The sequence below is a fragment of the Cupressus sempervirens genome, chromosome 7 (assembly GCF_028749045.1).
Source record: "Cupressus sempervirens isolate cs-2001-9-10 chromosome 7, ASM2874904v1, whole genome shotgun sequence".
Taxonomy (NCBI): domain Eukaryota; kingdom Viridiplantae; phylum Streptophyta; class Pinopsida; order Cupressales; family Cupressaceae; genus Cupressus; species Cupressus sempervirens.
In genome coordinates, this window is record NC_143124.1 from 857,527,918 (window position 1) to 857,544,034 (window position 16,117).

At 34.1% G+C, this 16,117-nt stretch overlaps 1 protein-coding gene across 5 annotated transcripts; it reads left to right on the forward strand.

Moving 5' to 3' along the window:
* The first annotated feature begins 8,762 nt into the window (after positions 1 to 8,762).
* LOC149550151 (reticulon-like protein B3) lies at positions 8,763 to 15,809 on the forward strand. Of its 5 annotated transcripts, none has more exons than XM_089793264.1 (8): positions 8,763 to 8,853; positions 8,946 to 8,983; positions 9,069 to 9,154; positions 12,263 to 12,505; positions 12,742 to 12,922; positions 13,277 to 13,418; positions 14,858 to 14,927; positions 15,168 to 15,809. In XM_089793264.1, exons 4-8 carry the CDS (start codon positions 12,283 to 12,285, stop codon positions 15,332 to 15,334), a joined length of 783 nt encoding a protein of 260 aa, XP_089649390.1. In that variant the 5' UTR covers positions 8,763 to 8,853; positions 8,946 to 8,983; positions 9,069 to 9,154; positions 12,263 to 12,282; the 3' UTR covers positions 15,335 to 15,809. The 5 variants fall into 5 exon arrangements, with proteins under 5 accessions (XP_089649390.1, XP_089649388.1, XP_089649389.1 ...); XM_089793262.1 differs by having other exon boundaries at positions 12,278 to 12,505; XM_089793263.1 differs by lacking the exon at positions 8,946 to 8,983.
* The last annotated feature ends 308 nt before the right edge of the window (positions 15,810 to 16,117 follow it).

A 16,117-nucleotide genomic window follows, 5' to 3' on the forward strand; every position in this document is an offset into this window, starting at 1 on the left:
TTTATTGCATTCAATCCCCTCATCTCTTGTTTCAATCCTTGTGATCCCTAACCATGCTCTATTGGCTTGCCTAGGGCATCACCAAACTTGACCAAAAGTTTTTTCCAGGGCACAAGAACTTGCATGCCTATATTAAAAGGAGTCTTATCACACATTCCAAGAGATTGTATGATTTCCACAGTCAAAATATGAGTTAAGACACCATTTCCCAAACTGTGTGATTCAAGACATCAACCAATCAAAAACCAAAATATTTTTTAAAAATAATGAAATGAAAAGGATTCAAAAACATATCTAATCAATCACAAAACTATATAATAACATCCACCAACAAATGAACCAGGTACAATATTGAAATCAATCCATCAAATACCCTCAAGAAGCAAAAATTCGTATTGTGGTCAAAATAACACTAAAATATGTTTGCTCATTACACAAAATTCTTCCACAATGTCATCCAACCCTTGTTATAGGTAGAGGGAGGCCTTATGTAGATACATTACACCTTCTCCAACTATTTTGAGGTGGTTATTCAACCATCTAATCAAAATTGTGCTTTTGCAATAAAAGATGTCATGACAACTTTTGCAATTTTGCAAAATTGTCAAACAACTTTACAACTTTTGTCATAGTTATGTCAAACTTGGTCCAAAACCTATGAAAATCTACCAAGTGCTTAGATATGTCACTTATGAAATGAAAACATCATCCCACCCCTTAGTTGACTAATCTAGCCCTCTAGATGCACAATTGCCATCTTTAGCAATTATGACAATAATTTGAACATCACCTAGCAACTTTAGACAACTAGATAGTAATGAAGAACCAATTAGAACTCATAATGGATAAGTCCTACTCTAGGACTCTCTATCCCCCTTTATTTTACTAGTGGCTTGGGCAATGCCACTAAAAGCCAAAACTCAAAGAGAAACCCTAGATTGTTAGAAAGCCTTACCTAGGTGCTCCTATACCATTGATCCTAGGTGAAGAATTTATGAACTTAGAGCACCAATATTGGGGAAACAAAGACATAATATCAATGCTCCTTCTTTGGGATTTGGAATTGAGCATAGTGGAGAATTATGTGTAAATCATGATTTGTCGCACCTAGGATGAATAATTATGCAAACTTTCATGGTTGTTGCTATTCCTTATAGAGGATTCAAAGTAGAGGTGGGAAATTGGAAGAATTTTAAAGGGAATGAAGGTGAAATATGTCCTTTTATCATTCGAGGTGTTAATTCTAACTTTGAAGAATGGAAGGTGGGAGCTAATGTTAGATGGAATGCTATCAAGGACTACATATGTAAACATTAAGAGTTAGCTTAGGTGGAGAAAGGGGCTATGGAGATGTAGAAGAGGGCATTTTAACTTTCAAATTATTTTCCCAATGGACTGGTATGCTCGTAGAGGAACAAATTTTGATGATTAGAGGAGTAATTTTCCAATTTGGTGTCTAGTTTTGTTTTGTCTCTACTCCCAGTATTTCATTCAGCAGGTATTTATTGAACTTATTTCCTTGGTGTTTATATTTTGTCTCGTCCATGGTACACGAAACATTTTGTAATCATTTAATCCCAATTTGGTACATTGTGGACTTTTCTTGCTTATATTTTTATGGTTTCTCAAGAACATACTATTTTTGGGGGATCATGTTACAAGTGGTGGGGAAAATGTTTTTAAAAAAAAAAAAAAAACTTGGTGGAGGTTCTAGATCCTTATGTCGAATATTTATTACTCTTTACTTATTGATAAAAAATATATCTTATTACCAATTATATAAAAATTAAATAAGCTTATGTAGTAATAATATGTATGAAGGAATGCATTATGAGAGGTTGTTGGAATTGACTCATTTAAGTGCCAAAAAATCAAGGTAAGTGAAATTAATATATTTCAGTTTAGGATGTTAATTTATCTATACTTTGGTTCATTCTCTTATATACAAATAATATTTTCATCTATTAATATGACATGCACAATCAAAACTATTATTAGGAAAATGCACTTGTAAGAAGTAATTACCCATGACAAGTTATCCAACCTTTTTATTTAAAATACAGTAAAGAAGTTGGTAGCTCTTAAATACACCTTTTAGAAATTATCTAATGTACAAGGATTTTATTCTCCTATGTTGAATTCTTGAGCAAATGGATTCAACTACAAATAACCAAAATTGAATTTGATGTGTAAATGAAAAATATGACAAAAAAAATTATATTGAGTTGTTGATGTGTTTAGTATGACCTATGTTTCTACTTTGGTGATCTCATGTGCATTCTCTTCTAATGGTTATCATGTCATTTTAAAGTGAAAGAGTGGATATTTCAAAATAAAAGAAAACAACAAACCAACTAGCACAAACGTATGTTATATTGGCTAATAATAGCTATTAGAAACTTCAAGTCGATAACATTTAAGTTGAGTTTAAAACTTAAAACTCTAAAGTTCTATTGTATAACTATGAGAATGATATGGGTCAGTGATATAATTATAGATTTGATTTGGGATGAGGAATGGGAAGTCTACAGATCAATAGATCAATTTCTACGATTTAGTGATGACAAAATTAGAATGGGGTAATAAAATGACCTAAATTTGTTGAAGAATATGTCACATGTAGAATTGACTTGTTATTGCATAAAAGACACTCTAACTAAGCAAGGTCCATTAAATAAAACAAAAGGTATGACTATGCAATTGCATTAAAATGGTTTTCTAGTTAATTAATTTCATTATCTGTGCTTATTACTGAAGGGTGATCCAACATTGATGTTATATTGATCAAAATTGTAGAAACTATAAAGGTACACTACATGCAGAGTGGCAAATTCATAGTATGTCAGAATATATAGGTGACCTCAATAACCCCAGATACCCTACTAAACCAAAAAAACTTCCATGAGAGAGAATTACATTATGACGTGCATAATACTACATCAATTGAATAATGTTTGAGTATGAAATGTGTAATGAGGGACCTTACTTATATAGGATAGGTATGAGGTAGGAATACACACGATGTTAACACGTGTCTTAGTCATGTATAATGAGATAACTCCCACAATACAAATATTATATGCATGATGCTAGTATTAATCCATAGAAAAATAAAAGTAATATTAAAATATTATAAATATATTTTATTATGGTGTTAGGATACAACACCAAGTGGCCTCATGATCTGGAGGATATTTTCACTAAATTTTGAAGTATCTCCAAAATTCTAATAATCAGTACTAGATTGAAGTCCTCGAAATTCTAAGTCCAACGCAACTCGAACAAGCAAAAAAGGAGTCGATATGCTCGAGTTATGGCCAGTCAAAGTTGGGTCAAAACCTGGACCAAAGGCCATTAGAAAGGAAAAATTTGGAACTCTCCAAAATTGGTCAAAGTCTATGCCAAGTCGAAGATCTGGTTGAGAGCTTTCCAACGATGTTTGTTTTGTCAAAATCGAAGCTCGTACACGAAAGTTATATTCAGTCAAAGTTTAGTTGACCAAAGAGGGTTGATGATATCAACATGACTATATGATGATGTCAGCATCAAGTAAATGAGCCAATCAAAAGGTGACATGTGTCATTGACATGGCATACATGGCAAAAAAAATTGTGGTTGCACGTGTATGGCAAGGAAGCCATGTGGCACCCTAGAGTGAGTTGGCATCTGACATGTCCTTTATCTGACATGACAGACACATGTCAAGTAGTGGTATGTACACATCAATGGCAATTTTTAGCTTGTAGTGTGAAGTAGCCAGTGGGGGGATTTGACCCCGCGACTGAATTGGTCACCAAAGGTAACCTGTGGTCGTTAGGCCACATGGAGTTCTTAATAACAATTTAAGAAAATTGCTATTTAAGGGTTGTCGGCTGCCTATTCTCCTTTAAAAGGCCGCTGGCGAGGGTTGAACCCTCGACCCAACGGTCGGGTAAAAGACGTATGGCCTTTGCGCCACGGTTGCCTTTTGATATATTTAAGGCATCATCATTATTTAAGTGTTAACAAGCAAACCGCCCCTATTAAAAATGGGTTTATTTGTTATTTTGTTAATTTTTAACCACCCTAATTTGGTAAAATGCTAAAACACAAAAATTTAAAGAGGGCTATTTCAAAAGGGGAGTTTGTTCAAGGCCTATAATTAAATATTTTTGTTTTGGCCTATTTTTAAGCCATTTTTTTGTATAAAAAGGAGGCGGGGGTAGGTCATTTTCAAAACATAGATAGAATTGATAGAGTTGATGGAGCTGATAGTCGATAGGCATTTGAGGAATTGATAGAGAAATGTTGAGAGCATTCTGCTAATGTAAATTGAGGATTTTTGTGTAATTAAATCTTGGAGGAGCGAGAAAATCTAGAGGGCATAGTTTCAATCCTAAACATTGGAGCAATGTATTGCTAATGTTCTACAAGGGGTTGAATTTGTAAGACGTTGTACTTGATTTGGAGTTAATTGGATCAATCTGCCAGTTGGAGCTAGACCCAGAGATGTAGTCCTAACAGGGTGAACTCCGAGATCAAATCGTGTTGTGCTTTTTTTCTCATCTCTCTTTCTGGCAGTTATGTGATGTTCTTTTATTGCATTTTTAAATTACGTTAATTTGCTTCAGTTAAAGCATTATTTAATTGCACGCAATTGATTAAAATTCCCTTGTATCAGTTCTTTAATACTCTTCTATGTAATTTCAATGATTTAAGGAACATAGCCATGCATTTACTGCTTAGATTGAGAAATTAAATCTAATTGTTAGGATTAAGTCATAATCTTATAAGTCCTAAATCATATCACCTCACAATAATCTTTAAGGAACATCTGCATGTTGCATGCCCATCTAGATAAAACGTACATAGTAAATAAAATATTACAATGATAAATACTATCATTCAAGACATACAACATCCATTTTCCAAATAAGGAATTAGTCAAAGAAGATCATTGAGACTATACATTCTCCTTAAGACACAAATAACCTTCTATGTACAATATTCCTAAAGCATAATTAAGAGCCTTTGAGAATCACTTATGTCATAATGACCTCTTTATTGTCAAGACTAACAAGAGAAATACCTTGATTATTTTGAACAAGTTAGGCTATGTCTCTAAAATGCTTGATTATTTTTTTAATTGTTTAATCTATTAATCATGTCTCACATATTTTAAGCAATGTCAAATTAGCCATTTCCAATTGTTCTTTTGGTGAATCTACAAAAACATGTCTCATATCCTTTGTGGAAGTCATACTCAACATTTGTGAGGTTACAAAAACTCATAAGGTTGGTATTTCCCTTAGACCTATTATGGACACTTTAGGCTCCCCCACCTATGATTTGGCCTCCTTTTCAGAAAGGGTGAAATAGGCTAGGTAGCCTAACTATGAAAACTGGAGATCAAGCATGTTCCCTTTCTACTTATTTTCATTAGGGAATATCAAGACTCAATTCAAATTCAAGCTAGTGGAGGTAGGCAAGAGTTGAATGCAAAGTGGATTAGAATGACACACCCCCTTATCAATTTATTTAGCATGAATATAGTTTATTCAATAAGACTGTAAAGACATGAAATTTAACAATAATTAGTATAATAAAAAAGCTACAAGTCTAATAAAAAGACATAGAGCGTAGATTTGGAAATGACATTTAGAGAGGAACCTATTATTGAAACTTAGGCTCCAATTTGTAGGACTAAGCCAGTATGCACCACCATTATAGTAGACCCAAAAATGATGTTGTTGCTAGATCCAAATTAGAACGTCACTTTGATGCATCCTTTGGATTTTTTTTAAAAAAGGGTTTGGACTAATTTGCTCACTATGGTCTATGTGTTAAAGTAAGAAGTGTCCTAAACCTCTTTTCAGATCAAAATATGCTTGTCTTAGTATAACTTCTCTAGATTTGCAACACTTCCTCCATAGAGATCAGTGAACTTGTACGCAGAGGAAGAATGACAATGTTTGATGTTTTATATAGGGACTTTTCTCTCCATCAAACCCCAAGATGATTCAACCCCAACTACAACCAAAATGTTTGATATAATCCTCGAGTATGAAGCAAAGAATGTTAAATCAGAATGCTATATCTTCTCTAATTATTTCTCCCTCACTTGAAGCCTTTATTAGAGTTAGACAAGGCTAGAAAGGGACTCCGTGTCTTTGTTCACTCATGGAAGAAACACAAGAGTTGATTATGGATGTCATCTTCAATTCTGAACTTCTTTAATGTTTGAATCTTCTTCTTCAATGCCTTTAAAAAGACTCAAACTCTTGATTAATACTCAATAAAAGATACAACTTGCACCATGATGAGTGGATTAGCCTAGCACCATAGTCCATGGAGACTAATACACATAACACTATAGCCTATTGGGACTAGGGCCTGAGTGCTTAGTTTGGTGTGTGAGGGATAGATTAGAGGGCATGGGAGCCATAACAATATTATGCACACAAAATCAAGTCCTAGTATGAGTAAGATTAGGAAATTTGGGTAACAAATAATCAAGAGAACTAGAGTGAGCACTAGGAGATCTTGTGAATGTACAAATATACAATTTATGACACTACATTTATCCCCAACTTTAGTAGGAGTGTGACCTCACATCCGTCCTCTTAATAAATCATAAGATAACATCACAAGATTTTCTCTAGGACACAACAAAGACAAGAAAACACCAAACCTCCAGTGTCTTAGGATTTCATCTATCTCAAATACTAAGATAAAAGGAGTAATATGATCAACACATGCTACACATGGAGCATATTAGAGGAAAGAAGTGAACACATGTCTTCTTTAGCTAGTAAGATACTACTCACTATGAGCCATATGAGAAGAAAGAGACAAGAACATGACTTTTTGGCCTAGTAAGGTGCTCCTTACTACGAGTTGTGTAAACAATAAAAGAGTCAAATCAATCTAACAAGGTTTGTGTACATTAGTTGACTCTAGAACTTGCAAAAGAAAACCTCAATTTATGAATAACCTTGAAAATTAACTTTAAAATGGGTCATGTAGTGTGCATCAAACATAAAGTTTGCAAAACAAAGCCTTAACTTGAAAAGTAATAGGGAATCAATTGTAAAATGGGTGTTGCATTATGCACTAAACATATCATATGCACAAAATTTGGAACCACATCTATACTACTAATAGAAGGTTGTATTTATATTTGGGAAGATGAATGAGGGTTTATCGGACTAATTTCCCCTTCATAAATTGTTGTATGCGGTGAAAGGGTTTAAGCTAATCTTGCATTCCACGAAGATGAATGGATAGGACAATAAGATGAGAGCATCAAGAGTTGAGAAGGTATTGGAGGGAAAGGAAAGGAAAGGAAATGGGCTTTTATAGTCCATGACACCAGCCATAGGTGGATGGGTTAACATATGGTGACAATGAATGAGACTACCTCATACTCCTTGCGGTAGGTACCTAACTGCACTACAAACGAGGCGTACATACCCTACTCCCCAGTGGGATTTGAACTTGTGACCTCTCTTTCGAGAGTACAATGAATCACCACTAGGAACTCCCTATGAACTTGACTTGAGAGTGAGAACCAAGGCACTTTTTATTGTTGGATATGACCTCCACCAAACTATGTTCTAATTGCTACTCTCGACACAACTTGTTCACATTTGCACACTCACACATGTAGCCCTTTGAAACCACCTTGTAATTTAAAACCTCTTTTTATATAGAATTTTACAATATAACAATAACTTTTAAATTATTTGAACATTAAAATATAATATTCAAACCCCTTTAAAAACCATAATAAAACTACTATAATTTAAATATCAAATTATTAAATTCAAACCTCTTTAAAAAGGTAAATTAGGTCCTTCTAATATACTCTACTATATTCAACATTGAAAACCATAAGTCTTTTAAGAGTATTGTTAAACATAAGGCTTTCAACACCACAACAGATGAGACTAATACTTTATATTGAATTCCTTTGATATAATGAATACTCTAAATGTACATGTAGAAACTACGAAAGATGAGACTAAGACTTTACATTGTATTGGCTAAATCTTTAAAAAAAATATTTTTAAAAGAAAGATCACAAATATATTGATCTAAGAAGATAACCACAACTTTATCAAAAAAATAATAGTGGTCCTCATTTAAAGTCGTATAGACTAAGCCCAACAATCACAATACTTAGGATTGTAATGCCACAACCCTCCAAACTTCATAAAATCATATAAACATTATCCAAAAAAGTTAGCAAATTTCATTTCTATACCAAAAATAAAAAGAGACCCATAAATTATAAGCGTAAAACAAAAATTATTAATTATTAAAATATCTAAATTCAACACAAAACCCTTCCAAGTTCAAACAATTATTAAAAACAAATTAACAACCCCGGCGGAGACCTAATTTTCTTGAAACAAGTATCACAAAAAACCTACAATTAACGTTAAAGTGGTTTTAGAAACAATGTGGATAATATGGACAGGACGAAGGGAAGAATCTCATGAATATTCAAACCAATCAAAAGTAAACACGTATAAGCTTCCGAACCCTTTCATCTAACGGTCAACAGTACGCGACAAACATCAACGGCTGGGAATTTTCACCCTCTCCTAGCCGTCCGATCTAAAAGTAATTTGAGATTTAACATAACCAGAGGTTTGAAGAGGGTTTGGTATGGCCAATAGACGGGCGAGATGACGAGAGCAGGAACAAATCAACGGCCAAAATTGCTTCGTTGAAATCACTGTCTACTTGTCAGCTGAAATGCCCCAACTTGTAAAATCAATGGGAACTGCATTTTAATTCATGAAGTTTCCGCTTGTAAAAATTTTCCGATCGTCATAGTTTTTCAAAATTCTTGCTGGAGTTCTTCCGGTAAATCTTACAGGCGAAGAAACCCTCTATTTTTGTTTTCTTTAAATTTGGTATTTCTTGTATGTTTTGAAGTGTAATGATCAACTTTTCAGTGTTTCCTTTACTGGACTGGAGTTTCGTGGTGGATTTGGTAAAAGAATTGTAGTTTTTGGTTATGTGCTTTTGTAGCATTTTTTTCCAGCGATTTGATTTCTTTCGGCTTTGTGCTTTTGCAGTATTTTCTTTTTTAACTTTTTTGGGCGATTTTAAGGCGGGGAACGCGGATTTATCATATCATTTGGTGGCTTCCTGTGCGGACGAGGTATGTGATTGATTTCTTCTGCTCGGATCGGCTCTTTGAAGTGTCGATTTTGTGAAATGTTCTGATATTTTACGAGATCGGAAGGCAGCTCCTCGGTTTTGCGCTCTTCTAGTGTGTTCTTGCCTTAAGTTTTTAAATTTGGTCCAATCAGAGATTAGCTAGTTCATTTTGCATTTATCAGCCTGGTTGTTTGATCTCTTGCAGGATCCATTGCATTTTGTGGCTTTTGCTGTGCCTAGCCGTTGATATTTTGCAAAAAGCTGAGAGTAGCATGTTGTTTTTGTGTTTTAGAAATTTTGTTCTATCGAAGAATCATTTGCGTTTCATGGTTTGTTTTTTGCTTTTTTGGCCAGTTTTTGATGTTTAGCAGAATCGTCTATTAATATATAGATCTTGCATTTTACAATTAGCTGAATGCGTTTCGTATCAGGTTTATGTATCTGAGCCTGGTATATTAATTTTGCATTTTACCGGTAGCGTTTTAGTAGAATGTCTGGCATTTCATCCTTTGGTTTCGTTTTTATGGTTTGTTTTCTGTGGAATTCAAATGTTGTATAGATATTTTTGGATGTTACAGTTAGCAGAATCCTTTTTTTTCCATGTATCGTTTGTCATAATTTGTTAATTTTTAAATAAATTTGTTTGCTGGGGTAAGTGAGATATTTTTTGAAAGCTGAGCATGGCATATTGATTTTGCGATTTGCTGTTGGTTCTTGTGTTATGTGTGTTCTGTTGAATTTTTTATGGTTTATCATGTGCTAAATTTTTCGATCTTCTGCAGGATGGAGTTGTGGCATAATGATTTTTTTTCCTCTTTGTTCTTTTAGTTAAGACTTTTTGGTATGCAGAGTGTGACTGTAATGGATTTTTTTCTGTCTAGTTTTTGTTTTGTTTTGTTTTCAAATATGTGAATTGGAGGAATGCGTATTGAATTTTTTCAAGACCGATTATTCTCTCGTATACATTGCGATATTTTATCTTTTTCAGAGCGTATTACTTCCGTTCTGTATATTCTAGTTTGTGTTTGTTTGAAGGTTTTGATATTTTGCATAGTTGAATTGTAGCGATTCAGAAGTTTCGTCATCGTTTTTTGGGTGGAAGCAGAGTGGTAGCCCGTCGATTTTGTAGTCTCCGGTTTCTTCTTCTGCTCAAGTTTTGGTAGTCCAGCTTTTTAATTCGATTGATTTTGTTTTTTACAATTAGTTCTTTTGCCTTTTTTTCCTTCGCAGAATCCATTGCATTTAATGGTTTGTTCTTGTACATTGAGACTTCGCAGAACTTAAGTAACACATTCATCTCATATTTTGTGGGTTGCTCTTCAGTTCAGGCTGTGTATTTTATTAAACTAGAGTGTATTACATGTCCTATGTTGATCTTTTGTTTACTTTTAGATGTTTTTATAGAAATGGAGTGTTTGAAATTTGTGGTTTATTCCTCTCTGTTAGTTTTGATATTTTACAGGATTTGACTTGTGGGTTGCTCTTGTGTTCAGGCTGTGTATTTTGTTAAACTAAAGTGTATTACATTTCCTATGTTGATCTTTTCTTTAGTTTTAGATGTTTTTATAGAAACGGAGTGTATGAAATTTGTGATTTGTTCCTCTATGTTAGTTTTGATATTTTACAGGATTTGACTCTAGAACATTGGTCTGACATCACTGGATTTGCCCTTATGCTTATTTTTTCATGACTTGCAGAAGTCGATGTAACATATGGATTTTGCATAATCACAATCAAACATGAATGTGAAGTGTAGAATATCAATATTATATTATTTGATTTGTTCATTGTTTTGCAAAAACGGAACCTGTAGGCTGTAGCACATGTTCTCCACAATCAGAGTGTGGTGCATCATATGTTACATTTTCTGTTCTGATATTTGTAGGACACAGAGTTTTTGCATTTTTATAGTTTGTTTGTTTTCACAGTATTTACGTGTAGAACAAAACATTGATTTTGCCTTATTTAATATATATATATATATATTTTGTTAATTAGAGGATTTTTGGTAGAGAATTGAGTAAATTTTGTATCAATGTTTCAGATCACACAGTGTGATCAGAATCTCTCTAATTGATTCAATGAACGTTGGAAAGACTTTCTTTAATTTATTCATGTTTAGGCTATTAATACTTCAGTGTAACATATTGACTTTGCATTTCTGGTATGTTCATGTGCTTAGATGTTGATATTATTCAGAATGGAAGTGTACCACATTCATCTGATTTTACAGAGTCCAAATAATAACTCTGAATTGTCCAGTTTGTTGTTGGCTTAGACTCTTAGATGCAACAAAACCTGAGTTAAGCACATCAAATTTGCATTCTAATCTGTTCTCCTTCTCAGGTTTTTGACATTTGCAAAACTAGAGTCTAGACATTGATCAAGCATTTCACAACTCGACCTTGTATAATTTGGGTTTTAATTTTCAATAGAATCTGATTGTAGCATATTGATTTTGTTTTTGACAACTTGTTCTTATAGCTTAGGTTCTGATTTTTTTAGAATCTGTAATGAAAATATTTAACTTGTATCCTGTTTGTTCCTGACTTTATAGTTTTGACATTTAATGTAATCAGTGTATTTACATCCTACCTCACGAATTTTGTTGTTTGTCTTTGGCCAAGGGTTTGATGTTCGGAGAATCAGAGTCTAAATATGCTGATTTTGCATTCTAAATCATTCCGATTGGAGTTTAGCAAATTGACCACACATTTTACATTTCTTCCCGTGATTTGATTTTCCTGTGTGTGTTGCCGAACTTGGTTGTAAATTTCACATCAATTTTTAACTTCCAAAAAAAAATTTCAACCTTCTGTTGAATAAGAGTGACATTTTACTTAAACTGAATGATTTGCAATGATTTTGTATTTTTGATTCATTCTTTTTGTGTAGGTCTTTATATTTTGTGGAATCTAATTGTAGCAAATTGCTTTTGCATTTCTATGTTTTAATTTGCATTTACAATCTAGCATATAGCAGATTCAGAATGAGTAACATGTTGATTTTTGGATTGTCATGTTGATTTTTAAAGTTTTCAGTTTGTTTTGTCGTTTGTTGAGGCAAAATGCTGATTGCAACAAGTTCTGATCATGCATTTAAAAAAAAGTTTGTGGTTTTTCAGTGAAAATGTCGGAACATGGTGAGGAGGCTGCATCTATCCTTGACAGCGTGCTGGAGAAGATTCATGATAAATTTCCAGGCCATGACTCATCATCATCATCAGATTCTGATGATGACAAATCAAAGAATAAATCCGGGGTATACTCAGCTGTAGATTCAGTGACAGCTTCAGTAAATCGTCTCTTTGGCCGGCAAAAACCCGTGCATAGTCTCTTTGGTGGAGGCAAATGTAATTTTTGTGTTTCCTCTTCTTTTCTGTAATCTAAAAATATTGTGTATAGAATAATGCAGTTGATCACCTAATTGTAGAGATTTGGGCTGTGTTTTTATTTCAAAGAATAGTGACAATGCTCTAATATTGTCAGTTCACTTTGGTTGAAGTTTTCAGTTTCACATTTGCTAGAGCAATTTGTTGTAAGTGTCTTTGTTTAAAATTGATTCTAAAACTTTGAAGTGGATATACAGCTGCTGATGTTATACTTTGGAGGAATAAACAAGTCTCGGCTAGTGTTCTGGTCGGAGCTACTGCAATTTGGTTTCTATTTGAATGTATGGGTTATCATTTGCTTACACTTATTTGCCACCTGCTCATACTCAGCATCACAGTTATGTTCTTGTGGTCAAAAGGATCAGCTTTCATTAACAAGTGTGTACTTTCTATCTTTGGCCATTTACTGATTTCTATTCAGTTTTGTTGAATCTTGCTGCTGGATGTATGTTTTCAATTGTATGCTTAAAGAATACACCCAAAGGAGCTGTTCCAAATTTGCCTGGGGCAGCCCTGATACTCATTTCTGTAATTCACATGCTATTTGGACCGGATATCCTTTGGCTGAAATGAGCCCTAGTTGGTGCATGGAATCTTGAATATTTTATTTGCAATCTCTAGTCTGCATCATAAGTATGTACTGAAATATGAAATTTCCAAAAATAAATAAATTTAGAATACAAATCTAATTAGTTGAGAACTGATTTTTTTGTTCGTGATTTATTTTGACAGGCAACCAGCAGACATACCAAAGGTAGCATTCTCTGAAGAGATGTTTCTGAATGTGGCTTCAGCTTTGAGATTTGAAATCAATCGCTTATTTGCTGTGTTGCACGATGTTGCATCTGGCAAAGACCTGAAAAAATTTGTTGTGGTATGTGCATTTAATATCTCATCCTTTTTTATACGATCAATTCTTGAATTCATTTTCTTATCTTTGGTTGTGATAGGAATATCTCATTCAACAGTGATAGCATTGTGTTTATAGCATAGTTACACTGCCTTGGGGGACAAGTTTCCGAGACGGGGGGACAGAGGGGCCTTGATTTGGGGATGGCAGGGGGACGGTGGCGGGGGATTGGGGGGGTGGCGGAAGGAGCAGGGGTGTATATACCATACATATGGTACTTAAAATGCTAGTTATGAATAGATGTACTACAATTATACAATATAAGATACAAAGATGTAAAAAACTTAAACATTAAACATTGCATTGAATTTTTCAATTGGAACATCATGATTCATGATCAAATGACAAACAAACAATGAACATTGAACATTGAATATCAACAAATAATAAATATTAGTCTATACTCTATATATCAGCCTTCAGATCAATAGTATGAATATCTAGATTCTACTATCTAATAGTAATCAATGATCATATGAGTCATTACATAAAGATGATTACTCTAAATATCATGTGCCATGAATCATGATATCAAAATAAGTATATAATGCAAACAAAAACTACAAGTCTCCAAGAGTCCAAATCAAAATGTCAAATCAATGAAGGAGACTCCTCGGCGTCCCCCCTCAATGAAGGAGACTCCTTGGTGTCCCCCTGCACACCCACACTCGGAGATGTCTTGCCATCTCGGAGACCTCTAGCCATCTCGGAGACGTCTTGCCGTCTCTGGCGGCGGTGGCGCTCTCAGTGGCGCCGCTCGACATGCCGAGATGCCGTCCCCCCGTCTCCAAGACAGCCCAATTTTGAGGGGGGGACACGTCCCCGTGTTACACTGGTTTATAGAAACAAATGTGCACCCTACTTAAAATGTTGGACATGTCTAGTGAGTTAAAGGAATTTAATGAACTGCACCATTATCATTACCAGGATAATCTTATTATTTTTTTGTATTTGGCATTAAATAAAGAAATAAACATGTGCAGATTATATGATAAAAATTGATCCAGGCAATAAATTAAAAATCATTGTAGCTATCCTTGGTGTTTAGAGGATTTATGTCATAAACTGAAAGAAGGCAAGCCCGTGTTGATGGTGGTGGGTGGTTTGGCTCACACAGGGATTTGTAAAACAGGAATTGGAGAAGATAGAAATCAAGGTTAAAATCTGAATTAAACTTTGAGTAGACAATGTGTTTGATAGTCAAGAGAGCGAACAGTAAAGCATCTCCTAGAAACTATATGCAGCCCCTTACCTTGCTAGTGGATGGAGCCTTTATAACAAATCCTACACATCACTACACAATGTGCTATTACCACTGTTTTGAAGTAGTGATGAATAGTGGGTTTCACCACTTCAATAAATTTCAGTTCAGGAAAGGTTCTTCTAATCCTCTTTTTTAACAGGTCATTGCAGGTCTCTGGATACTCTCTTTGATTGGTAGCTGCACAAGCTTCTTGACTCTCTTTTATGTTGGTAAGAATGACCTTCTCATCTTTTGTACTAGTACTCAAATTTTGTACTTAATGATTGGAATGAGTTCTTGAAACCTCTTACAGTAAATCTTGTGTGTTTCTATTCCTCCAAGCTGTTTCTAGACTATGTGCAAATTCTTAGCAGTAGTATGTACTTCAGCACTACAACATTTTCAAGTTTGAATTGTTTTCTCAAATGGGTAAATTTTATTATGATATTTACTACCATTGTTCCATGCAGCTTTTTTGATAGCACATACAGTCCCTTTCCTGTACGAAAAATATGAGGACCAGATTGAATCCTTTGCAGAGAAGGCATGGGATGAAATAAAGAAGCAATACAGGGTATTTGATATTAAAGTTCTCAGCAAGATTCCAAGAGGACCACTCAAGGATAAGAAATTTTAGACAGGCTTCTCTGCTTTAGAACATACTACTAAAAGGAGTATATTTGTTGCTTTTCTCTTTTATTATTTTGGCTTGTGTCTTCCCAAAACAATTTTTCTAGAGGGTGGGGCATTTTTGTTTTTTTTATTAATATCCGATGTAATTTCGAACTCGATGAGCTATATAGCCTGATTCTATTCTACTTACTTAGAACTGTCCTCAATATCCTCAAAGATATTTCTCATTTCTGTCAATATATTCTGACTGTTTACAACAAATGCACTCAGTCAATCTGCAGAAACAATGATGGTCACTAACTTACAGTGATAGCACTTAGCTTGCATCATGTTGCAAATTTTTATTCGTCTACAATGTTTTTCTGTAATCATAATATGGATTGTAACATTCTGTTGCATCTATCAACCATGGATATTATATCTATTATTGGGAGGTACCAATTATATGGCTTCAAGTTTGACCATCTTTTTCATAAGCATATACTGTCTTGTCACCTGTAGCATAAAGAGTTTGGAATGGTGTTTTTTTATATATGGATAATTGTTTTAATATAAAAATGCTATTTGCCAATTAAAAAGTTCTGGCTTGCATCATGTTGCAAATTTTTATTCGTCTACAATGTTTTTCTGTAATCATAATATGGATTGTAACATTCTGTTGCATCTATCAACCATGGATATTATATCTATTATTGGGAGGTACCAATTATATAGCTTCAAGTTTGACCATCTTTTTCATAAGCATATACTGTCTTGTTACCTGTAGCATAAAGAGTTTGGAATGGTG